This window comes from Camelina sativa, chromosome 19 (genome assembly GCF_030686135.1).
Source record: "Camelina sativa cultivar CO46 ecotype springtype chromosome 19, ASM3068613v1".
In the NCBI taxonomy this organism is placed as follows: Eukaryota; Viridiplantae; Streptophyta; class Magnoliopsida; order Brassicales; family Brassicaceae; genus Camelina; species Camelina sativa.
Genome location: NC_141898.1, coordinates 10297488 through 10322268, shown reverse-complemented (window position 1 = coordinate 10322268; position 24781 = coordinate 10297488). Strand labels below are relative to the sequence as shown.

Below are 24781 nucleotides of genomic sequence, written 5' to 3'. Positions count from 1 at the left end.
TGTGTTATCGTTTAAGCTCTAAACGAATAAAAGGTTCTAAAAGTAATTGAAACTGTGAATCTTTTTACATTTTTTCAAAAATTAAGTAGATTTTTTTGAACCGCTAATTGGCCGGGTCAACCAGTTCACCGGGTCGCAGGTTAATAGCGGTTTTTTCTGGGTTTTGCCGATTTTATTACTACCGGTTATTAGCACTATACCCGAACTGGTGAAATCTCCGAGTCGTAGGTTAACCGGTCGGACCGGCCGGTCCGGGACGGGCGTGAAAACATTGCTCTTTTTTTTCATTAGGTAAGTCGACGTGGCTTTATAGTCAAGTCATCAGCAATATGCAATGTTATGACTCATGATTTTTTCCTCTAGAAATATTTGGCCATTTGAGTAAACTCTCTTCTATGTTATTTTCGAAAAAACAAACCGTTCTCAAGAAGGCATTATATAAAAACAACAAGAACAAAAATTAATATGTTCCAAGGTAAAGGGCATGACACAAAATGATCAAACTAAGTAAATAATCTTACAAAAACGAAGCTCAATGCTCACTCACAAGTTGACAAATTGGGGTAAAACTATGCATACGTGCAAGTTACAGCACACATTCAAGGCAAGACATACATGATACACCATTCTCTAAGGCTTTTTTTTTATAGGTTATATGAGACACGGTAATCTGTAGTACACACTAGTACTTTATGCGGGACTAAATGAGCATCCTGCATTTTGTCTATATGGATGGCAGAGAGGGGTTACTCACAAAGTCACAATCTCACAATCTCACATATTCGTTTCAAAAAGATAAGATACTTCAATAGATAACTATGTATGCTCTAATATTAAATAAAAAGACAAAATGATGAAATCAAGACAAAATGGTATATTCAAGTAAATGAAAACGAAACTCACAAATTATTTTAAAAAATTCAAAATAGTATTCAATGGATTGCATGGAGCGTTTCGGTCCGCTTTAACTGATTTTGTTTATGTTCTAAAAGTAATATTATTTACAAAAATTCAAAATAGTATTCAATGGATTGCATGGAGCGTTTCGGTCCGTTTTAACTGATTTTGTTTACGTTCTAAAAGTAATATTATTTACAAAAATTCAAAATAGTAGTCAATGCATTATGCATTGCATTGTGCGTTTCAAACCGTTTCAACTAATTTTGTTTATGTTCTAAAAGTAATATTATTAACAAAAATTCAAAATAGTATTCAATTGTTTGCATTATGCGTTTCGAACTGTTTCAACTGATTTTGTTTATGTTCTAAAAGTAATATTATTTACAAAAATTCAGAATAGTAGTCAATGCAATGCATTGTGGGTATCAAACTGTTTCAACTGATTTTTTGCGTTTTTATAGTAATATAATTTTTTAGTTGATACTCATATGTGATATTTCACACAATCATAAATTTTAAATATCTTTAGAAAACATTTTTCTTTTTTTTTCTTTTTAGGTCTAATAAGTATACTTTTTAGGTCTAATAACCCTCAGATTCTTCTTTATTATACAAGTTATACAAAAAAAATATATAAATGATTTAAAAACCATGAGAGTAAAAAACAAAAATGTTTTTCACAAAGTTACAATAATATTTGAAACTTGTGTCAAAAAAAAAAAAAAAAAAAAAAAAAAAAAAAGAAAAAAGGCAGAGTTGCAGCATAAAAGGAAGAAAGGGGCGTAATTGCCATTATATCTCTTTAGATACAGAAAGAGAGAACAAAAGAGAGCAAACTTGAAATCCTTGAAAAAACATACATACGAGAGAGAGAGAGAGCCAACAACAACTCTGGACAATGGCGAATCTACCTCCATCTCTCTCCATGGGCACACCTTTCGGCGGTCCAAGCACCTCTGCCCAGAATCCCACCGGTGCTCCGGCGAACAAAGATCGGAATTTGGCTTCCGCGGAGCAGTTGGTACTCGATCTAAGCAATCCTGAACTCAGAGAGAATGCTCTTCTCGAGCTTTCCAAGGTTTCTCCTAATTTTTAATCTCTCATGTTTTTCTTCCTTGTTTATGGGCTGTCGTTTTCTCTGCCCGATTCGTCAACGAGAGAGAGCTAGGGTTACACAAGTGAAAAAAAATTCAAGTTGGGAACTTTTCTTATGAAAAAATGAATTGAGTGTTTTTGTTTTGCTTTTCGTATGTGAGTTTGGGAACTTGGTTATGCATGAAACCTGAAAAAGGTCGAATCTTTTTGCGTTAGACGATTTTGAGTATATCTGACTTGTTGTTGTTTCTCTTGTAGAAGCGAGAACTGTTTCAGGATCTGGCTCCTCTCTTGTGGAACTCCTTTGGTACCATTGCTGCCTTGTTGCAGGTATGACTTGAATGCATCTGTTTTCAGTTATATCCAGTTATTTAAATGTTTTTTTCTTTCTTGTTAAAAATTGATGAGTCTATTGATTGCAAATGATTCATTTATATCCAGATGTTATTTATTCCTTGTTAGTGTCGGTATGATTTGACTGGTTTCTTCTATTTTGCTTTTGCTTGCAGGAGATAGTATCAATCTACTCTGTGCTTGCTCCTCCAAATCTGACTCCTGCTCAGTCCAACCGTGTTTGCAACTCACTAGCTCTTCTTCAGGTTCGCATGGAGATTTTTCACTTTTTTATTTAGGATGTTTGATTGCATGTTGATATATTTGCTGAATCCATCAAGTTCCTGATACTCTTCTGTTTCTGGCTGTTGTACTCTGCAGTGCGTTGCATCTCATTCTGACACAAGAATGTTGTTTCTCAAGGGTAATGTTCTTGTTCTTTCCATCAGGCTTAGCTTGGCTATAATATAATGATATGTGCGATTGGGGATGTCTATCATATCGTCTAGTCTGTTTAATGCTATTGAGTGGTGGTTATCTTTTTATTTTATATACCTTTTATGGTTTCAATTTATTTCATGAAGTACTTACAACTTATGTATTAATTGTTATGCCGTTTTCGTTCCTATACACAGCCCACATCCCATTGTACCTTTATCCATTCCTTAACACAACGAGTAAGTCAAGGCCCTTCGAGTACTTGCGGCTTACTAGCTTAGGTGTCATTGGTGCACTTGTGAAGGTAAACCTTCTGCCCCCTTTGCTGTCGCTTGTTTCTCTTCTGTTCTGAGGTTCCCCACCAAATTCTTGCTGAAGATGTGTAAATGGCCTTGGTTTCTACTTAAATGATACTGTGGATAATTTATATTCCTTTTTTTTGCTAGCTAGTAGTGTATGAAATACTAAAAGTCATTGAGATCCTTATTTCACTTTTTGAACCAGGTTGATGATACGGAGGTCATTAGCTTCCTTCTTTCAACTGAAATTATCCCTCTGTGCCTCCGCACCATGGAGATGGGGAGTGAGCTGTCAAAAACTGTGAGCCTTTTTACTTAATTTAATATTTTGGTCAGTTATATATTCTTCTGAGATGTATTTATTATGTCTGCGGTTATAATGTGTTCAACTTTTGGCGTTTCAAAATTGTTCATTTAATAACTCAAATCTTAACTTTTGACAGTCTCTAACGAAACCGTCTCAATTCTTCGTGCCACTGTTTTTCTAAACTGTATGAATACTGTAGCCGAAATTCTGAACAACGTATTACCTATATTTTCTAGGCTTGGATTAAATAAATTCATGAATCTAGTTCTCACAAGTTAGATTGTGTCTACAGTAGAATTGTGCAATGTCTAGTTTACAAATTTACATGATATATTATTGACAGGTTGCAACGTTCATTGTTCAAAAGATCTTGTTGGATGATGTGGGGATGGATTACATTTGCACAACAGCAGAGAGGTTTTTTGCAGTTGGTCGAGTTTTGGGCAATATGGTTCAGTCACTTGTGGAGCAGCCTTCACCGCGCCTTTTGAAGCATATCATTCGTTGCTATCTTCGTTTATCAGACAACCCAAGGTTGGTTTAGCTCGATCAGAGATGAGTTTTCATATATATTCATGTGCTTGGCTTTTTAATACTCGAGTTTGTGTTTTACTTAGGGCTTGTGCTGCCCTCGGAAGTTGCCTCCCTGACTCGCTACGAGATGGAACCTTTAGCAATTGTCTTCGCGTAAGTCATTGTCATTTTCTTAACTCAAGTTTTGAGCTTGTTTGTGTAAGAGATGATTTAGTTGAAAACTTGGTATATTTCGTTTCAGGAGGATCAAATTGCAAGGAGGTGGCTGCAACAGTTGGTTCTCAATGTTGGAGTTGGTCGAGTCCCAACACATCAAGGTGGAGGATTTGAGCACATGCTTTGAACTGAATCCATCTCAGCCCAATCATATTAGTTTATAATTTATTCATGTGCGTTTAATGCCTGAACTTAGATGATGGGTTATTATTATATAGGCTTTTAATCTGTTTGCAATTCTTATTGTAATTATTAAAAGCTTTAGAACAGAACCCCGAGAATGCATAAGTCTCGGAATAATATGATAGAGTTTGCATTTTTATGTTGAAAGGTAACAATTTTTATTTCAACAAAGCTTTGGCGGTCTCTAGTTGTCTAAATCGTACTTATTAAAGAAGGTTCATAAAAAAAAAAAAGGGTTCAAGGCTAGAATTTGGTGACAGGGACTACTGCTCCATTCTTTGCACCAGACTCGAGCATTGCTTCAAGAACTGCAACGTCACGAGCACCTTCGACGTATGATAGACGAGGCTCTTGCTCCTGCAACAATTCCGTTGGAGATTTTAGGTAACAAAACATCCATGTTTTGAGTTCTTGCATTTTAAGGCTAAGATTCTAGGATTACCTTTGACGTCTCTGAAATATCATTGAAGAATGCTTTTAGTTCTTCAGTCACTCCACTAAACGGGTAAAAAATGGTCCTTGATGTCCCTCCTCCTCCGTAAATCGTGGCCTGAAAAGCTCAGAAGATCATAGCCATTTGAGTTGAGTAGTTTCAAGCAAAATCTGAATTTCAGTTAGCAACATGTTAAAGTAAACAAACCATGTAACCGTGTCGGCCACCTTCGACTCCACGCTCTAGTTGAACAGTACCCTTTAGTCCTACGACTCTCCATAATATCTAAAAAGTATAAGTTATGTGAGAAAAACTATAGTTTATTAGCGCTGTCGAAAGCAGAACATCCAAGTCTTACTACATGCCTTTGGAGACCTTGAAGACACAACCATAACAAAAACCCCAGAGCATCCATTCTCGAGCTGACTATGGAGCAAAGAATTGTCCTGGTTTAGGGTGTTCATGTGAAATCAGTGTGCTAAGAGACGGGGATTAGTGTAGTTACACTTACAAGTTTGATGTTATATTGTCTGGTCCAGGTAAAGTCTTATCCACATGGGAAGTGGCGGCTGAGACTGATGTTACCTCACATCCAACAAGCTGTTCATGACAAACAAATAACATCACACTTGCAGGATATCGGAGAAGCATATTAGCTAATGAGTTATATGGTACCATTCTTAACCCTGCAATGAAATGCACACCCATATCCAAGATGAAACCACCCTGCAAATGAAGAGCTTACAGTAAATATTGACAGATAACTAAGTTTCTTCGAGATATAAATGGGTGATAGAGATATATGTAACGAAATAGGATGTATTACGTACACCTCAAATTTCGCCTCCAGGAGCTTGAGAAATAAGGATTAGAACTGTTCATTGATCCCTCAATAATAAGTTGGACGTTCATCATATCCCCAATTTCTACTACCAGTTTCTTTAACTGCCGAAAGCAAACATGAGATGATTCAAGCACGATATTACTTGCTGAACCGTAAGTGCAAAGAAGATAATAAGTAACATTTACCTCAACAAAAGCTGGCTCAAAACGATAATTTTCAGCCACAGCCCAGATAGGACGGCATGGGGAATCAGCTGAAATATTTCTATAGCTTGACATTGCAGTTTCTATCTCACTGATTGCTGCAACAAAAAAGGTTTAAACCAATAGAAAAAAAATCAGTTTATCTGCACTTTAGAGTGGCATAAATCAGGAAGATTGTAGTTTTACGTTAAATGGGACATGCTCAAGAGGGAAAAAATGACCCTAGGCCAGAGTAATCCTACTCGTTTTACGTTTAATAAGAGATGGAACTTAAACAACATGCCAAGCTGGTTTAAACAAGAGGAGTGATCAACTTACAAGCAGCAGCTGGCTTCTCTGTAGACCGATCCAGGACAACAACATACATATCAAGAAAGAGGAAATAGCTTTAGTGTTTTAAAGTGGAAATTTATTTCCAAGAAGCAATAACATTGTTATTGAGGAAATAAGACGGTCATAACATGACTTTGTTTAGCAATGGTAAGGGGAAGACATCCATATTATAGCGAAAAGTTCCAAAATTTCATTCACATTTTAAACAATAGTAACAAAAGGCGGATTATATATTGTTTGAGCAATCAATGGCAGCTAAAAAATGCAGTCTTTTTAGGATTAATGAAGTAGGAGACTCACCTTGAAGGACATGCTTTCCTGCCTTGAGCATCTTCAATGACATTTCAACCTAAAGCATAATTTTTTTTAATCCAATGCATTGTTACAAGTAGATTCTTAAACCCATCAGTGAAGACACTAGTATAAAAGATGATACCATGGTTTCTGCAGCTACAACAACAGCAACACCAACTATTGAACTATCTGCAATGATCTCATTCAGACCCTCATCTCCCCATTTGCACTTCACATCAGGAAAATGCTTTCTTGCTATCTCCACAGCTCCTTTTGCAGATTCCTTCAACCAAATCAAAGCGCATATGATCGAACCAACATAAAAAGTACACTCTTTTTTTTGACAAATGGCAGCAAAAGGATAAAAAAAATGGTACCTCAGTACGGCTCCAAATCGCTTTCAGGACGAGGAGATCGGAGATCTCAGCCAAACGTGGAATGTATTGCGTTTTGACGAAGATCCCAGCTCCGAGAATAGCAATTCCAGGAGAAGAAGGATTCACCATTTTTTTTTGCTTTCTCTTGTATTGGATCCAAACAGTTGCTGCTTCTTTCTAGTCACACAACAAACAACAACTAATGAAACGCTTAATCCAATCGCGATCTTTAACCGCTAGCCTTGTCCAATCGCAAACGCTAGATGGAGAAAGACCGATATACCCCCAGCAACCAATCTCCCTCTCTCCCCTCTCATATCGATCGAGTTCTCTTAACTTCCTCTCACCTTCTTCATAAAGCCCTAGTAGATCCTGCTTTGAATTATTTTTTTTGGAATTAGTGTTGAGTTGTAGTGAATAGATTTGGTTCATTATTTTTTTTTTTGTTGATGGCGGGGGATGATTTAGCTGAAACGAAGAAGGGAAGCTCGAAGAACACTAAGAACAGCAGCAACGAAAGCAAACTCAAGCAAAGTAATGATGATGATCTTTGTATCTTCTGCACTATTTCGAGTTTAATTGAGTGTTCCCGATGGTGTAATTGAGTATTCTTTTTGGTTGAATCCGTGAATTTGCAGAATCTCCAGCTGAGTTTTTCGCGGAGAACAAGAACATTGCTGGATTTGATAATGTGAGTCCCCGATATGAATGATCTAATCTCTAGTTACTATAGTCTGTGATTCAATCTCAGACAAATCTGATAATTATTGGGTGTTGAATTTGTGTGGATTTTATTCAGCCAGGGAAGTCGCTTTATACTACAGTTAGAGAGCTTGTTGAAAATGCTCTTGATTCTGCAGAGTCTATTTCAGAGCTCCCTGAGGTTGAAGTGACTATGTACGTTTCCTTACTTTGGGCCTAAACACTAATACTTCTTGCTAATCCGATATGTTGGTTGTGGTAGGAGAAATTGTAGATTCGCTGACTTGACTGTCCTTGTTTTCTTTTTTTGAAGCGAAGAGATTGTAAAATCTAAGTTTAATTCCATGATTGGTCTTATTGATCGGGAACGTGTTGACACACAGCTCTATGATGACTATGAGACAGAGAAGGCCCGTGAGGTGCATGAATCTGTTTTTTTTTTTATTGCTCTAATCTTCTTTCTGGTTAAATCATTGTGCTTTTAAGCAGCTTTGTTTTAATGTTCAAGGAAGTTTTACTGTTCTGTAACAGTACCCATCTGTTCATGGATTTGTTTCTGATTCTTGTAGTTGTTTCCTGCTATGTAGAAAAGGTTAGCAAAAGAAGCTCGTGTCAGTGAGATACAAGCCAAAAATTTGGCATCGGGAAAGAAAAACAAAGAGCCTGGAGTCTCAAAGGTTTTAAAGGCCCGTGGGGAAGCATCATATTACAAGGTGACATGTAAGGTGAGGGTTTGAATACTATTTGCTTGATTCAACTGAAATTTTCCTGTGCGATTTGAAGTGTATGTATAAATACATGCAGATCCTTAATTGCGTTCTTAAGCATTTTTTGAGTTATGACTTGGGTTGATCGTAATGTAGGATAATGGTAAGGGGATGCCACATGATGACATTCCAAATATGTTTGGGAGAGGTAAAATAGCTAATTCCTCTATTGATTTAGCCTGGTGTATCAACCTTATAATCTGGCTTTTATCTAGAGGCTAATTTTACAAATTTTCCTGATGACAGTTTTATCCGGGACGAAGTATGGACTGAAGCAAACACGTGGGAAGTTTGGTCTGGGCGCAAAGATGGTAACTCTTATCAAGTCTAAATTTCAGGCTCTTTATTCTTTTGTTTTTCCTATTTTGACTTTTATATGGCATGTTTCATATCTGAGATAAGCCTGTAAAACTGCGTAAAATGCTGAAGTGGTTTATCAATTTCAAATTTGTAGCCTTCAGCATTCTATGACCAAAATAGGAAGATGACTCGTTCCTAGGCTTACAAGTGGAATTTATATCTTATATAGAAATGTCGTGCATGGATCTTGAGGAGGATCTGAACTGTTGTCGTTGATTGTCAACTGGTCTTTTGTTATTGTTCTCATAACATATGTTCGTATCTATATGTTTCCCAGAGAACCTGTTTAATTCTTAATTTCTCTAAATTTTCTCTGTGCAGGCCTTAATTTGGTCCAAAATGAGTACAGGCCTCCCCATAGAGATCTCTTCATCTATGAAAAGCCAAAACTATGTTACTTTCTGCAGACTGGATATTGATATTCACAGGTACCCAATTGAATACATGAACAGCTTCTCCAAAGCGGATATCAATTTAACTTTTTATGTTTCTGCATTTGAATAATAGCCATGAATCCTTTGGTCTTTCCAAGTCTTTTCATGATGAAAGCCATGGATGGCATAAATTTATTAAACCTCTTGCAAAACTTCTCATTTAGCTCGGCGTCAAATAATGGTCTTGATATGGTTGAATTTTTCAGGAACATTCCTCATATTCATCTGCACGAAAAGAAGGGAAACAAAGAGAAGTGGCATGGTGCCGAAATACAGGTGGTAATAGAAGGAAACTGGACAACATACAGAGTACGGGGTTTAGATCATTCTTTTTCTGTGTCTTATTTCTTAAGCGTTCTTAAGATATTTGCATGCACAGTTGTCTAACACATTTTATCTATTTGTTTTTCCAGTCAAAGATCTTGCACTATATGCGCCAATATGCGCCAAATGGCTGTTATTACTCCTTATGCACAGTTTCTGTTTAGATTTATATCAGAGACACCAGAGTATGATCTTTATCTCATTTTTTTTTACTGCTCTGTCACTTAGCTCTTTCTGTTTATGTGCAGCATTAACAAGTTATTTAATTTTCTTTTAATGTAGGAAAAATGTCACTATTAAATTTACTCGAAGAACTGATGTGATGCCTCCTATTCCTATCGAGACAAAGCACCATCCATCTTCAGTTGACTTGCTGCTTATCAAGCGCCTTATTACAGACACAGCCAAAAAGACCCTTCTGCAGTTTCTTCAGAATGAATTTGTGAATATTAATAAAACCCTTGCAACACGATTAATTGGTAATTCTGACTTAGTTATACAAGACTGAAGTTGATTGATATTCCTGTTGCAGTTCATTTTAAGAAATTCTGTATCACATGTCCTGATAAATTAGACGGATTTAGATGTTATGTTTGTTGATTTTGAATGGTAATTTCTGCTCTAGTTTGTTGGTTTTAATTTTAAGAAAATCAACCTTTTAGTCATGATTAATCTTGTTTTCTTTCTTTCAGGGGAAATGGGACCTGATTTCAGCCCTAGCATGGCTGTCAAATCTGTAACATCTCAACAAATGGTACGCATACATCAGCTATTCCGCCAAGCTAAATTCGACGACCCTAGTGGTAATGTAAGCAGCTGTTTTACTGTTCATGGGGGAACTGCTTACCTATATCTCTTTTGAGGCTCGTATAAAAGTTTAATTTTGTTAGCGCATCTGGAGTATTGCAAAAATTAGGCTCTAATTACGCTGCGGTTTTCTCCTTTAGTGTCTTAGTCCGGCAGGAGAATACAATCTTCGCCTAGGGATTATCAAGGAGCTGCATCCAGACATGGTGGCAACGTATTCAGGCAGGTTGAACGTCACTGCTACCCTCTTTTTTGCAAATAGATCTGATTTATATATCGAGTGCTATACTAGTTCTATAGTAATCTCATCTGGCAAGCTTTACATTCTTTGTCATTAATCTGAGCTTTGTTTTTTTAAGTGTTGACTTCTTCCTTAAAACTCTGTTCAGTGCTCAGGTCTTTGAAGGTCATCCTTTCATTGTTGAAGCTGGTGTTAGTGTGGGTGGACGAGATGTGAAACAGGCAAGTCATATCCTCCTTTTGTTTTTATTCAGCAAACTTTGCAAACATAGTCAAAAGTGAGTTCCCCTAAATTTAAGTTCGTTCTAACTTGTTGCCAAATAAGTGAGCTAAAATTTGAGCATGGATCATATCTGTTGCTCTTTATCTTAAGCTATGAATACGAATGATCTTCTTGACATGATTCTGTTATAATTTCTCGATCTCACTCTTCTACTATCAAATAATAATTTCTTTTGGGAATTCGCTGGAACTGAAATGATAGGGGATCAACATATTTCGTTTTGCAAACCGTATTCCGCTCCTCTTTGAACAAGGAGGTGATGTTGTCACCAGGACGGCCTTAAAGAGAATCAAGTGAGAGTTCTTCTTAGCTTGCTATATAACTTGGTATATCATTGTAGTTGGTATCTTTCTCCAACCTGTTTTTATTAATAGGTATTGGAAAAACTTTGCAGTTGGAATAGTTATAAGATCAACCAGACGCAAGACAAAATAGGAGTATTTGTGAGCATAGTGAGTACAAAAATTCCTTTCAAAGGGACAGGGAAAGAGTACATAGGAGATGACATCAGTGAGATAGCAACTGCAGTCAAGGTAACATTAAGAAAAGACTTTTCGACATTGTACAAACATCTTATTAAATCTAACGTTTGGCTTATATTTTTCTATTAAGTCTGCAATACAACAATGCTGCGTCCAACTGAAATCCAAAATAGTAAAGAGACTGCAAGCCCGTGAACAGCAAGAGCGGAAACGCAGTTTGAGCAGGTAAAAAAAAAACACAAGAAATTCAGTTTCCTCCTCCGGATATTTGTTCCAAACCTGAAAAAGATAAATAAAAACCGGAAATGGTTGCAGATACATCCCGGATGCAACGGGGGCAGTGTACGAGGTTCTAAAGCAAATGACAGAAGAACATAAAAAGAAGAGAAAAAGTTACGGAGAGGAAGACAGAGTTATAATTGAAAAAGTGTCTAAAGATATAATCACAAAAGAAATATTGACAGAAAAGCTTGCTGAGCATGTAGAACAGGTTTTTTGTTTTTGCATGCACCAGTCACACACTCTCATCTAAAAGTTTGTGTCTACATACATCATTTGTTGTTTATCTTGCTGCTGAATATTTGGTGGTGGGGGGGGGGGGGGTTTCAGGTGGACTACGAGATGGCATTAGAGTACGCAACACAAAGCGGAGTAAGTGAAGAACCGAGAGAAAACATATATCTCCAACACTTGGATCCCAACAAGACCAACTTCATTGATCTTCATAGTCCAACTTTCGTGTTCCGGCTCATCTTGTAAAAGAAAAACATTTGCAACCTCTCTATTATTGTTACACTCCAACGAGTTTTAGTCAGTTTTTTTTTGTATTTGGGATTCAATATTCTAAGAACACTTGAAAAGTGCAAAAAAAAGACATAAAATGTAACACTCTTTGGTTTGGTTAGTTTCAACAAATATGTCGGAAGAACGTGATAGAAAAAAAAACGAAGAAGCACGAAAACTTTTAAAATATTGTAGTAATTTCCTTGAGTCTTGAGAATACAAGATTTGTCGTAATCGATAATAGTTGTCGATGATGACGAAACTTTTTCTCTACTTGTAATAACATGATGTAAAAAAAAAAAAAGCACATTTCTTCTACTACCCCCCACCCATTTTAATGAGGAGGTATGGATAATGGACCTAATTTGTTTTATTATTATTCCAAGTGAAAAAATAAAAATAAAAATAAAAAAGCCGCCAAAGAAATAACGTAAAAAAAAAAAAGTAAGCATCGCGGGCAATAAAGAATATACGTGTAAGAAACAATTAAATACATACCGCGTAAAAAAAAAAAAAAACGAAGAGTAGTGAGAGTAGTGCCAAAAGGCGCTTTGTTATTATTTTCTTTTAATTTTAATTAAATAAATAATAAATGATATCTCTTAAATTTATGTAAAAAATTAAAAAAAAAAAAAAAATATATATATATATATATATATATATAAGTTTAGTACTATCGTTTTCCTGATCTACAGAGAGACTCCACAAAGAAAAAAAAAAAAAAAAAAGGAAACGCAAAGAAACGCGATTAAACAAAAGTCGCTTTCTACCCACGTGATCTTTCGTCGACTTTTCTTCTTCTTCCTTCTTCCTCCTCTTCCTCATCTCCCGTCTCTCTTCTCAACTTTTTTTTGTTTTGGGTGATGAAATTAGGGTTTACTATTTTCTCTTTCTTTCTCCCATCACCATAGACAAAAGAGACCTTTTTGTTCTTCATCTTATTCTTCTGCTGTTCATTTCTCTCCCAGGTACTACTACTATTACACGCTTCTTCAATATATTAGAGTTGTTTCGTTGATACTACTGATGATTAAGATGAGATGTATTCTTTTTTTTTCCCCGGGGGGTTTTAGTAGATCGATGGTTTTACTTGAGATTACTCGATCTAATTAGATTAGTTGATGTTGTTGTTGTTGTTATATATCGTTGGTCTATTTGAAATTATATTCAGAATTTAATTTTTATCTTTCTTCTTCTTATTATTATTATTATGCTGTTCATGATCATTTCTATTTTTGGGGTTTCCTCGATTTTTCCCATTCTTCCGTTTTTTTTTTTTTTTGTTTCCCGATGTTGAAGATCTCATCCCTCTTTTGGAGTAATCGAATCTGTGAATTAGTTTTTTTTTTAATTCAATTTTCCCTCCTATTGATGATTCGATTTTGATCAAGTTTGAAAAAAAACTAAGATCTGATGATGTGTTTTTTTAGTTACAACGGTGATTGAATTCGAAAAGCCCCTTTCTAAATTAAAAAAAAAAAAAATCTGGGTTTAGGGTTTGATTTTAGTTACTTGTATTGATATAGAAAACGTACTGATTGGTTTTTGTTTTTGTGTGTTTAATTTTTTTTTTTTATATATAATTTCAGGTCAATTTTGGCTTTGGTACTTTTATTGTGAAGAAGAGTGACGACACGATGATGTTTAACGAGATGGGAATGTGTGGAAACATGGATTTCTTCTCTACTGGATCTCTTGGTGAAGTTGATTTCTGTCCTGTTCCTCCTCCACAAGCTGAACCCGATTCTATCGTTGAAGACGACTACACCGATGATGAGATCGATGTGGATGAGTTGGAGAGGAGGATGTGGAGGGACAAGATGAGGCTTAAACGTCTCAAGGAGCAGGACAAGAGCAAAGAAGGTGTTGATGCTGCTAAACAGAGGCAGTCTCAAGAGCAAGCTAGGAGGAAGAAGATGTCTAGAGCTCAAGATGGCATCTTGAAGTATATGTTGAAGATGATGGAAGTTTGTAAAGCTCAAGGCTTTGTGTACGGGATCATCCCCGAGAATGGGAAACCTGTCACTGGTGCTTCTGATAATCTTAGGGAGTGGTGGAAAGATAAGGTCAGGTTTGATCGTAATGGTCCTGCTGCTATTACCAAATACCAGGCGGAGAACAATATCCCGGGGATTCATGAAGGTAACAATCCTATTGGACCGACTCCTCACACCTTGCAAGAGCTTCAGGACACCACTCTTGGATCGCTTTTGTCGGCTTTGATGCAACACTGTGATCCACCTCAGAGACGGTTTCCTTTGGAGAAAGGAGTTCCTCCTCCGTGGTGGCCTAACGGGAAAGAGGACTGGTGGCCTCAACTCGGTTTGCCTAAGGATCAAGGTCCTGCACCTTACAAAAAGCCTCATGATTTGAAGAAGGCGTGGAAAGTCGGCGTTTTGACTGCGGTTATCAAGCACATGTTTCCCGATATTGCTAAGATCCGTAAGCTCGTGAGGCAATCCAAGTGCTTGCAGGATAAGATGACTGCTAAAGAGAGTGCTACTTGGCTTGCCATTATTAACCAGGAAGAGTCTTTGGCTCGTGAGCTTTATCCTGAGTCTTGTCCACCTATCGCTTTGTCTGGCGGAAGTTGCTCGCTTCTGATGAATGATTGCAGTCAGTACGATGTTGAAGGTTTCGAGAAGGAGCCTCACTATGAAGTGGAAGAGCTCAAGCCAGAAAAAGTGATGGCTTCTTCAAACTTTGGGATGGCTGCTAAAATCCATGACTTTCCTGTCAAAGAAGAGGTCCCAACAGGAAACTCGGAATTCATGAGGAAGAGGAAGCCTAACAGAGATCTGAACACTATAATGGACAGAACCGTTTTCACCTGCGAGAATCTTGGGTGTGCGCACAGCGAAATCAGCCGGGGATTCCTGGATAGGAACTCAAGAGACAACCATCAAATGGGATGTCCACATCGAGACAGTTGCCTACCCTATGGAGCAGCAGCATCCAGGTTCCATGTCAATGAAGTCAAGCCTGTAGTTGGATTTTCTCAGCCAAGGCCAGTGAACTCGGTGGCCCAACCAATCGACTTAACAGGTATTGGAGTGCCTGAAGATGGACAGAAGATGATCTCAGAGCTCATGTCTATGTACGACAGAAACGTTCAGAGCAACCAAACTTCTATGGTCATGGAGAGCCAAAGAAGCGTGTCACTGCTTCAGCCAACAATCCAGAATCATCAAGAACATCTTCAGTTCCCAGGAAACATGGTGGAAGGAAGTTTCTTTGAAGACTTGAACATCCCAAACAGAGCAAACAACAATAACAGCGGCAATCAAACTTTTTTCCAAGGAAACAACAGCAACAATGGGTTGAAGTTCGACACCGCACAGCACAACAACTTTGAAGCTGCGCATAACACCAACAACAACAACAACAGTAGCAGTAACAGGTTCCAGCTTGTGTTTGATTCTACACCGTTCGATATGGCCTCATTCGATTACAGAGATGATATGGCAATGCCAGGAGTAGTAGGAACGATGGATGGTATGCAGCAGAAGCAGCAGGACGTATCTATATGGTTCTAAGTCTTGGTAGTAGATTTCATCTTCTCTTATTTTTATCTTCTGTGTTCTTACATTCACTCAACCATGTAATATTTTTTCTGGGTATCTCTGTCTCTCTGTCACTTGTTATGGTGTTTGTAAGAGTCTCTAAAACTCTCTGTTACTGTGTGTCTTGTCTCGGCTGGTGAATCTCTCTCACCATCTGTTTCTTTTAGTTACACAACCCGACTTGGGGATGAACGAACACTAAATGTAAGTTTTCATATCACATATAATATATATTTGGAATTTCTATTTCTCTTCTTTATGGTTTGATGAGTCGACTTTACAATTGGAAAGTTTTGATGTGTTTATGTTTTGATGAGGTGCCTTTACAATTGAAAAGTTTTGATGTGGTACACGCTATCTATCTCTCTACGTTTGGTTTTCATTAATTGATTAATTATCCCAAGAAGAGAGGATAATAACAATTATGTTTGAAGGTAGACGTGCATGTCGCTAGTGGCTCGTTGGTAGCATTCAAGCATGGGTCAGTGCTTGTGACTACGAGCTCGAGCGATCGAGCACATACACCAAACAAAAAGAAAGAAAAAAAAAAGACTATCTATAATGTGAGGTATTCTTAAATACCTTTTTTTTTCCTTAGTTTAACAATATTCATATCTTTAAATGTACTGTTTACTTATCTCTTTTTTAAATTTATTTATTTAAATTACAAATTCAAACGCTGGTCTTGTTTACTATACTAGTGTTTCTAAGAAACATGATCGACAAAGTAACCTACTAAACTCAGAACTTAAATTTCAAAAACACCCGTCGTACATAAGTTGATTAAATTAAAGCTAGGAAACTACATAACGTATGTTGTTGTTAGTCACAACGTGACAGCTTTGTTATAAAAGAAGGACGTTTAAATTGTAGCAGAAAGAAAGATGAAAAAATTCAAAACGAAGCATTATATTAGCTCAAAACAAGAACAAAGAGCACGATTATGCTTTTGCAACTTGAATGGCAAAATATTGGAAATAAATATCAGTATAACACTGAAAATATATGGTCTAGTCTACTTTATCAACGTCAATGTATAAAACAATTGAATTCAGCTGCCCCTCAATAGAGGACAAACCATATAAATATATAATACTCCCTCCGTTTCAAAATATATGATGTTTTAGTGAAAACACGCATATTAATAAATAGTTACTTTTAAAAAGTTTAACCAATCGTAAAAAAGTCTGCATAATATAAAATATAAATTTAATCTAAAAATTGCATAGAAAGTTGGAAACATGCTATATTATGAAACAAAAATACTTCTCTAAACATCCTATATTATGAAATGGAAGGAGTACTAAAAATCTCTGCTCCACTTCTATGATTATTACACAACAAATGTCCCTCTTCTTCTTTACTTCCCAAGAACGTTGCCTAAAAATCACCAACTTTCCATTCTATATGTTCACGCATTGCGACTTTGATATATATATATAGCACAATACTTGTCAAGTTTCAAACTATTAACAATTTCTCCAATCACAAGAGGAGAGTTATAAATATAGTATCACATTATCTATCACACACCACACACATTTATTGCAACAGTGCTCACATGGTGTCTCAACCTTGTCACATGTACCATCTCTCGGATCATAAACTTATCACTTGGTCATAACTCCTCACATCCTCTAAACACGTAAATCGTCCCATCAACTAGTCCCCTACACCTATGAAATAGCGAGCCACTGGCATACTTTGGACCCTGACGCAACTTTCCAGACCGTGAATCAAGGATCCACATGTTGACTGTAGTACCCACCAACGAAATAGATCTCGATCGGGACCAACCATGAGAGCAGCAGAGCATGGCTCACGCTGAAGAAGGAAACAGGATTTCGAACAAACGATTCTCAGTGAGCGTGAACCAATGATAGGATCACGTACAGTAGAATGATTATTTGCCTTGGAGAGATCACGTCACTACTCTCATTGGTTGGTGTTGGAAGCGACAGTGTTAGATATCATGATCGTCTTGGATTAGGGTTTTTTTCCTTATAAGTAATTAACATTTACTTAAACATTTGATACCAAAAAATTAAAAAATTGTTACATAGTTTTGCTTATTATATCTTTTTTTTATGTACTTTGGGAAGTCAACAAAATAATGTGGTCAAAAGACTTCGAGGGCACGAGAACTCTATAAAAATACCAATTTCCTTTTTATCTTTATTTTACAGCGGGAAAAATCATCGACGTCTCTTCATCTTTTCGCCGCCTTTAGGGTTTAATTTATAACCTCTTCCACGTTTTGTTTCTCAGTTTCTTTTTTTTTCCCTGAGACGATCATCATGAGAAACTCGGTGAAGCGGGAAGCGGAATCGACCGGAGATCGCAGCAGAAGAAGAGAAGCCGATGAGCCGTCGTCGTCGGCGGAGAGACCTAAGATCGTGAAAAAGGAGAAGCAGAGTAAAAGCGTAACTGCTTCAGTACCACGGTCTCAAGAGCCGCCGATTCAGGAGGGGGAAGAACAAGGAATTGATGATCGTAGAGCTATAAGATCTCAATACCTAGCTCTTACCCACGAGATTAAAGGTACTTACTGTCTCTCGCTTCTTTCTACTTTTGTGTGTTTGTGTTTTTTTTTTTTTTTTATCTGTCTTTCTGACATAACTGTGTTTTGGTTTGGTGTATATATAGATGCTAAAGATGATTTGACCAAAGTTGATTCTGACAAGTTCAACCGTATCATTAATGAGGTTGAGAATTTGCACCAAAAAGGTAATTGTATTCTGTTTCTTTATATGCCTTGGTCTTAAAATTAGAGGAGATGTTTCTTATTTTGTACTGATTATAAGTCTTTTATTTGGTGGTGTCACAATTGTTCTATTTTTTGCAGTTCGGAAGCCTAGAGAGCAAGTTGCTGACGCGGAGGCGCTTTTGGATTTAGTGGATAGCGTGGTTTCATCGGTGAAATCTCAATCTGCTCATGGTGGTGTTTCTCCAGCTGAGTTTGTTAATGCCTTGATCAATGGTTTTGGGAAAACTTCTTTAAGAATCGATGCTGATGAAGAAAATAGGCTAGTGTCGATGAATTGGAAAGACCTTGGCTTTGCTGTCTGCTCTACGGTTTTGGTATCATGTGGTTGTTCAACAATGTGAGTTACTCTCTCTCTCTCTCTCTCTCTCTCTCTCTCTCTCTCTCTCTCTCACATTACAAGCTAAGTGCTTAATGTTAGGGATCTGAACTAATTGGTTTTAATTATTGTTCTTTTTGTTTTATTTTGTATCTCTTTTAGGATAGGTCCTATGGATACTGAATTGAAACAAAGGAAAAGGTCAGTGGGCAACAGAAAACGTACAAAGCCTGGTGCAGGGGTTAGGCCAGAGGAGGTGAGTAATGTTTTTCAAGTTTCAGTAATCTTTAGTCTCTGGAGCAAATTTGACTGTGTGGTTTCCAAGTTTATGCATCTTTTGATTTACTCTGCATACTAATTAAGCTGCGTGTAATTGCATGCTTGATGTTTTAAAATCTCTTTCTATATTACTTTGTTTGTAATTGGTTTGATGTATCAGTCAGTACTGATTTGGCTACTTTTCATATCCTTTCAGGTTGATAATACTGAAAAGAAAACTGATACAGACAAAAACATGGCAACAATGTTTAACATCTTGCGGAAAAATAAACGTGTCAAGATTGAAAATTTGGTGCTCAATAGGAAATCATTTGCTCAGACAGTAGAGAATGTGTTTGCACTATCATTCTTGGTGAAAGATGGACGAGTTGAGATCAATGTTGATCAAAGTGGTTCTCATTTTGTTGGTAAGATTGACCTTTTCTTGTCTTGTTTTGGTATTTGATTTATGGTTTATATACAGTTATCTTGCTTTCCTGTTTTGTCCTTAGAGCCGAGGAATGCTCCTGCTGCGAACCTGGTGATGTCAGGGGAGGTCGTTCACAACCATTATGTACTTAGATTTGATTACAAAGATTGGGAGGTGCAGATTTAATTAGTTTTATTTCAATAATTCTCTTAGTGGTGTATTAATTAATTAGCTCTAATGAGTTTGGAATTTTGTGACTGTTGTTGTTGCATAGCCAATGAACAAAATGGTGGCAGTGGGAGAGGAGCTGATGCCACACAGGGAAACAGAAGTCGTTTCATCTACTTGTGACTTGCCATCGAAGCTCTCACAAGATTCTCATACGACGCCAATAAGAAACCTGTCGAGGAAGCAAGGTTTGGCGAGTCAAGAAGAAACAGTTGTGGAAGATTCTACTGACATTGAAGGCGACAATGAAGATAGTGAAAATCGCCGGGAATGCAAGCTTAGGAAGACTCACTTGTGAAGATGGTTCCTGAATTGACAAGTCTTTTAACTAATCCATTAGGGTACATAGCAACTTTTAACCTGTGGTTTCGATTTGGTAGGAAGCATCATTTATGTGGTTGGCAAATATCTTAATGGATTGTTTCTGGTTAGGATTGTTATTTTGATTGATGTTAGGTTTAGAAAGTTAATTAGGACCATCTTCCTCCTTAACTCGTGGTTTTAATTATTATTGTTCTTTTGAGTTTTAGTAAATTTCACTTTTGATCAGATAATAGTTAATCTATTGTCCAAATGTTCTTTCTATAATGCATGTCATATACTCACCAGTGGTTAATTAAATCCCGACGACTAGTTCCTACGACCATAATGGTTCTTTCCATGGTGCAAATCATTTAGTCATCTATTCTCTTAACCCTGACGATTTTATTTATTCACATAATGGCTAATCCCAAAATTTTGCACGAATATCCTCAAAGCATTACATATTTACATAATTTCTCCCATAATGTAGTGAGGCTCCTTGTAATTACCGAAAGCTTGGCAATATGTAAAAGTAATCTTTTTTTTAATGTAACACTTTTCTCTAATAATACTATGGGTTGGTTTTGCATTTATATAATAAATCGATACTGTCTTGTTCGACTTGTCTCACATGCAACATATCGAACACAAACGAGGAAAACCATTTACATCGGTTTTAGAGAAAAATAGCCTTTAATCTTTATTGTTAGTAAAAAAACAAAAAAAACAACGTTCAGAAACTTACTTGTCTTTGCTTTACAGTTGTAACATCGTCACTAGATTTTGGAATTTATTTAGTATTTAATTCTATACATAATCACCATTTTCATAATTTATGAAGATATTATTCTATTGGTTTTTAATAAAATATTATTCTATCGAATTTATTTTAGACTACTAAATATATTCTGGTAGATGTATATGATTTTACACAGACTTTTTTATATAAAAAAAAAAAAAGAAAAGGAAAATAAAATATAGCATTTCTGCACTAGCATATTTATTTGGAGAAAAAAATAAACAATATTTCTTTCGATATCAAATATACAATTATTTGAATGAATGAAAAAATGTATTCATTTCTCCAAGTTTTTATATATTCTAATATTGAAATCTGCCAAAAAGTATGAACCAAACAATATTTGTGCCTGTGTACAATTGTGTGCGAATAATATACTTTTGATATGTAACAGTTCACTGCAGTATGAATATTATAAATAAATAAATGAAAAAACCACAAATTCATGAATATTATATAAGCTTTGCAAATGAGCGACCTTAAAATTACAATTGCTTAATTATAAATTTATAATGATAAAATAGTTTTCCAACTACAATCACTCTCGGTTCCTTTTGGATTTCCTCTCTTCCTCCTTCCTGAACTTGATCCCACAAGCATTGCACAAACTCTGAAAACACACATTTACCAATTCAGTGATTAGTAATTAAATAATTCAAACCTGATTAATTTACTTACTTAAAAAAAATTAAAGACTAATTAATCACCTTAGGACCAAGAGGACCCCTTCGCCACATAGGAGTGGTAAGTGCGTTACAATTCACGTTCGTACACTTCCTCAACGTCCCTTCACCCCTTCCGCCACCCCTTCCGCCGCGGTAGTAGCCATCGCAACCGCGAAGCCGCTTCGCGTGAGCACTCGGGGTCTCGTTCCAAGCGTTGGCCATCAACTCAGTGTTGTTACGACTAGCTCTCCTAGCGGGAACGTCGATCAGAACAAACTCAGGAGTCACGGCCAGAGCCGGTGTCGATCTCGGAGACGGAGGCATCGGATAAGGACCGACGTTCAAGGTGTTAGGGACGCCGACGAACTGTTGAAAGATGTAATTGTAGACTCTTATATTCATGTCCACGTTGCTTCTTGCACCTTGGTCGTTGATCACTTCATGATCTCCCCGAAGAGACCGACGTAGGTTAAAAACCTCACCGCCGTCGTTGCTGATGCCTCCGCGGCTGCCTTCGTTGTTGTTGTTGTGATCTCCACGGCCACCGTCCACGACGACGTTGGTGTTGATGGTTCCCTATTTTTTGTTTGTTACGTAAGTAATTTATGTGATAAGGTTTTAATGTTTTTTTTCCTCCAATTAGTGTTTTTAGCATTAAGAGCTTAAGACAGAAATGTTAGCGTTTTTTTTTGGTCTTTCCAATTAATGAATTTAAGAAAAGTTCAATGAATTTTTTTAAAAAAAAAAACATGTGTATGATATAAGCTTGGAACTAGTCCATTTTCTTCAAAAGCAAATATATTAAAGAAGAAGAGATCTCTACGATTGAAGATTTTTCCATATTTATTCATGCCCACATCAATCAATTATAGTGAAAAAAATAAAAATAATTATGAATAAATGAATGAAATAAGACCTGATCAGTGATGGTTGAAGTGGTGGTGGAAGTGTTTAAGCTCAGATGTGTCTCAACAGCAGTCGAATTCGGCAAACCCAACTTCAGTGTTAAGTCCAACTCGTTCTCCATTTTCACTCTATAAAATTTGAAGAAAACAAAAACAGTATAAATTTCTTACAATATTTCTATGAATTTTCTGAGGATAATATATATATAAACAGAAAACATAAGATATGAATAGGGCATAATACACTATATGTGTTTAAAACACTTACTGCAAAGCAAAGGATTAAGCAAATCGATCAAGAAATTTAAGTTTTTTTCTTTTTTTCTTCAGATCTGAAACTAATCGATCCCCTAATCTTGTAGAGATCGTGTGTTGCTTTGGTGCCTATATTTATACACATTGATAAATATATGAACGTTTACATGTATATGTACACACGTATTTAGAGAGCAACAACAAGGCATGAGAAATGTGATTATCGTCAAATCATGATTGCTACATGACAAATCTAGCTTAATTTTGAGAAAAAAATACATTAAATATTGAAAACGGTAAAATCTCTTTAGGACCAAACCATGGAAATAACATGAGAAGACTGAGAGGGAGATCAGAACTTACAGCTAGAGACTCTTTTTCCTTAAATATAATTTTTTGTTCTCTTGAGTGAAATTTTTTGTAGTGAATTTGATGATATGAAGTGGAGTGATTTATAGATGTGGTAGGATTTTTTTATACGAAATTATTCAGTAATTTTATTCGTATCTCATCCTAAACTTTTATTTCTTCCAAATAATTTAGAGTCAATTTATATTCTTTGTATAGACATAGATTTACTATTAGTCGTCGTTCATTATTATTATTTAAAATTTTGCAAAAAAAATTTACTTAATTTTTGAATAAGAATTATATAACAATTGAAAAAGTTATGAAGTGCAAGCTATTGAAAATGTTGTTCATGATAAGTATTTAGTATTTATCAGATTTTTTTAAAAAGATTATTTATAAGACTATATAGTAGCTTCTAAGTTTTTAGTGAGTACAATACCCAATTCAATCATTGTATGACAAATTTAACCCAATTTTTCATTTGCGGAGTGATCCAGATCCTATTGTCAATTTTCAAATGATGGAAACTGTCCGTGTTGGACTCATCACATATTAGGTTTTTTATGAGATGTCAGATTGATCGTTAGCATCCTCTAAAAAGATTTCAATCGATACATTATGTCCACGCGTCGTAATTTAGTTAACTACCTAAAAATCATCCATATTACTCCCTCTATCTCACATAGTTTGATGTTTTAGAAAATAATTTTTGTCTCTCAAAGATTGATATTCTGAATATTTTTAATATATTTTTGTTTTAATAATTACTGATGTTGTAGAGTGTATGGAGTAGGAAAGTGGGAAAGTAAAAAAGTATCAGAAAAATAAATCATGACAGATCATAAATAAAATAAAAAAATCATGAGAAAACAAAATTAATCATATATTCCCTCTGTCTTAATATGTGTGTAAAATCCTAAACATCTAACTATGTGAGAAAGAGGGAGTAGTTTTTTATGAGAAGTCACAAGTCAGATTGATCGTTTACATCTTCTAAAAAGATTTCAATCGATGCATTATATCCACACGTCATAATTTAGTTAACGACCTAAAAATCATCTGTAACTGCTTTATGTTATTACTAGTTTGAAAATTTGCAATTTGTACAATTGGAAACTTTGGCTTCAATTGGTGACTACATTTTAGGAAAAGAACAAGGAGGAATGTCATATTCCTCTCTATTCCACAATTTTTTTACCATTTGACAGTAATAATTTTTCCTTTACATTCCTCTACATTCTAAAAAAAATAAGGAACAATAGAACAAAAGTGTTCTTCCCCAAAATTGATGAGGAACAAAAAGAACAAATATTAAAATTCGTTTTTATATTTTAAAAAAATAAAAAATAAGTTTATTAATAATATTCAATTTTCTAATATAATAATTTTCATATTTTTATAATGTATTGACAGAAAAAATAATTTTGATATGAATTTCATGTTGAACTAATCTTAAGGCTATTTGAAAACCATATATGAATAGTAAAATAAATTTAAAAAACTCATATTTATATCATAAATAAAAACTAAAATTTTTTTAAATTACCTTTAAAATTGTATTGTAGGTTAATATTAAATATTAATATTTAATATGACATATTTAAAATTTAATTTACAATTTTTAAAACAATGAAAAATTCATTGTATATACATTAGAAGTAGTATTAGTATTAGTATTGAATTTGATTTATTTAATATTTACTATATTTAAAAATATATTTTTATTGTTTGGTTACCATTTACTATTTAGTTTATTCTGTGCAGATTTTCCTTTCATTTCTCAAAAACAGTTTATTCTATTTTGTATTGTTTTTTTTATTCATTTTTTTTGTTCTTCTAATGGTTACCGGTAGACCCTTTATTTTTCGTCAATGTATAGTTGTAAACTGCTTTGATTTAAATTACGAAACGCACTATAATTTTATTTATTTACATTAAATCAACATATATATAAATTAACTTTTCAATTT

At 35.5% G+C, this 24781-nt stretch overlaps 6 protein-coding genes across 8 annotated transcripts; 4 read left to right on the top strand and 2 right to left on the bottom strand.

The window, feature by feature from the left end:
- The first annotated feature begins 1386 nt into the window (after positions 1–1386).
- Positions 1387–4476, top strand: LOC104765967 (uncharacterized). The gene is made up of 9 exons (XM_010489763.3): positions 1387–1978; positions 2254–2325; positions 2505–2594; positions 2710–2752; positions 2964–3070; positions 3271–3366; positions 3716–3906; positions 3990–4059; positions 4148–4476. The coding sequence occupies exons 1-9, from the start codon at positions 1799–1801 to the stop codon at positions 4247–4249; spliced, it is 951 nt and encodes a 316-aa protein (XP_010488065.2). The 5' UTR covers positions 1387–1798; the 3' UTR covers positions 4250–4476.
- LOC104765968 (dehydrogenase FPY6) lies at positions 4439–6990 on the bottom strand. Of its 2 annotated transcripts, none has more exons than XR_015591269.1 (12): positions 6790–6990; positions 6555–6695; positions 6419–6467; positions 6104–6121; positions 5768–5883; positions 5569–5683; positions 5414–5464; positions 5250–5338; positions 5104–5164; positions 4946–5023; positions 4748–4855; positions 4439–4662 (listed from the first exon to the last, which is right to left on the bottom strand). XR_015591269.1 is itself a non-coding variant. In XM_087502377.1 (12 exons), the coding sequence occupies exons 1-12, from the start codon at positions 6916–6918 to the stop codon at positions 4549–4551; spliced, it is 1083 nt and encodes a 360-aa protein (XP_087358503.1). In that variant the 5' UTR covers positions 6919–6924; the 3' UTR covers positions 4439–4548. The 2 variants fall into 2 exon arrangements, 1 of the variants encoding a protein (XP_087358503.1); XM_087502377.1 differs by having other exon boundaries at positions 5414–5478; positions 6790–6924.
- A 112-nt stretch (positions 6991–7102) lies between these two features.
- Positions 7103–12103, top strand: LOC104765966 (DNA topoisomerase 6 subunit B). Its single transcript, XM_087502375.1, is given in 20 exon segments — positions 7103–7323; positions 7428–7480; positions 7589–7686; positions 7805–7910; positions 8079–8216; positions 8355–8406; positions 8505–8569; positions 8940–9046; positions 9259–9361; positions 9466–9492; positions 9494–9561; positions 9659–9855; positions 10069–10184; positions 10324–10409; positions 10573–10645; positions 10908–10999; positions 11101–11239; positions 11319–11413; positions 11504–11678; positions 11798–12103. Coding segments are annotated over 20 exon segments (2025 nt in total). The 5' UTR covers positions 7103–7238; the 3' UTR covers positions 11948–12103.
- Positions 12104–12643: 540 nt separating this feature from the next.
- LOC104765965 (protein ETHYLENE INSENSITIVE 3) lies at positions 12644–15780 on the top strand. Its single transcript, XM_087502374.1, has 2 exons — positions 12644–12939; positions 13561–15780. Exon 2 carries the CDS (start codon positions 13609–13611, stop codon positions 15505–15507), a length of 1899 nt encoding a protein of 632 aa, XP_087358500.1. The 5' UTR covers positions 12644–12939; positions 13561–13608; the 3' UTR covers positions 15508–15780.
- Positions 15781–17166: 1386 nt separating this feature from the next.
- On the top strand, positions 17167–20094 carry LOC104765964 (non-structural maintenance of chromosomes element 4 homolog B-like). Of its 2 annotated transcripts, XM_087500885.1 has the most exons (7): positions 17167–18075; positions 18181–18261; positions 18380–18638; positions 18780–18873; positions 19093–19303; positions 19388–19479; positions 19580–20094. In XM_087500885.1, the coding sequence occupies exons 1-7, from the start codon at positions 17832–17834 to the stop codon at positions 19829–19831; spliced, it is 1233 nt and encodes a 410-aa protein (XP_087357011.1). In that variant the 5' UTR covers positions 17167–17831; the 3' UTR covers positions 19832–20094. The 2 variants fall into 2 exon arrangements, with proteins under 2 accessions (XP_087357011.1, XP_087357012.1); XM_087500886.1 differs by lacking the exons at positions 17167–18075; positions 18181–18261 and having other exon boundaries at positions 18504–18638; positions 18785–18873.
- A 974-nt stretch (positions 20095–21068) lies between these two features.
- On the bottom strand, positions 21069–22621 carry LOC104765963 (GATA transcription factor 29-like). Its single transcript, XM_010489759.3, has 4 exons — positions 22474–22621; positions 22217–22334; positions 21343–21876; positions 21069–21245 (listed from the first exon to the last, which is right to left on the bottom strand). The coding sequence occupies exons 2-4, from the start codon at positions 22325–22327 to the stop codon at positions 21174–21176; spliced, it is 717 nt and encodes a 238-aa protein (XP_010488061.2). The 5' UTR covers positions 22328–22334; positions 22474–22621; the 3' UTR covers positions 21069–21173.
- Positions 22622–24781: the final 2160 nt, after the last annotated feature.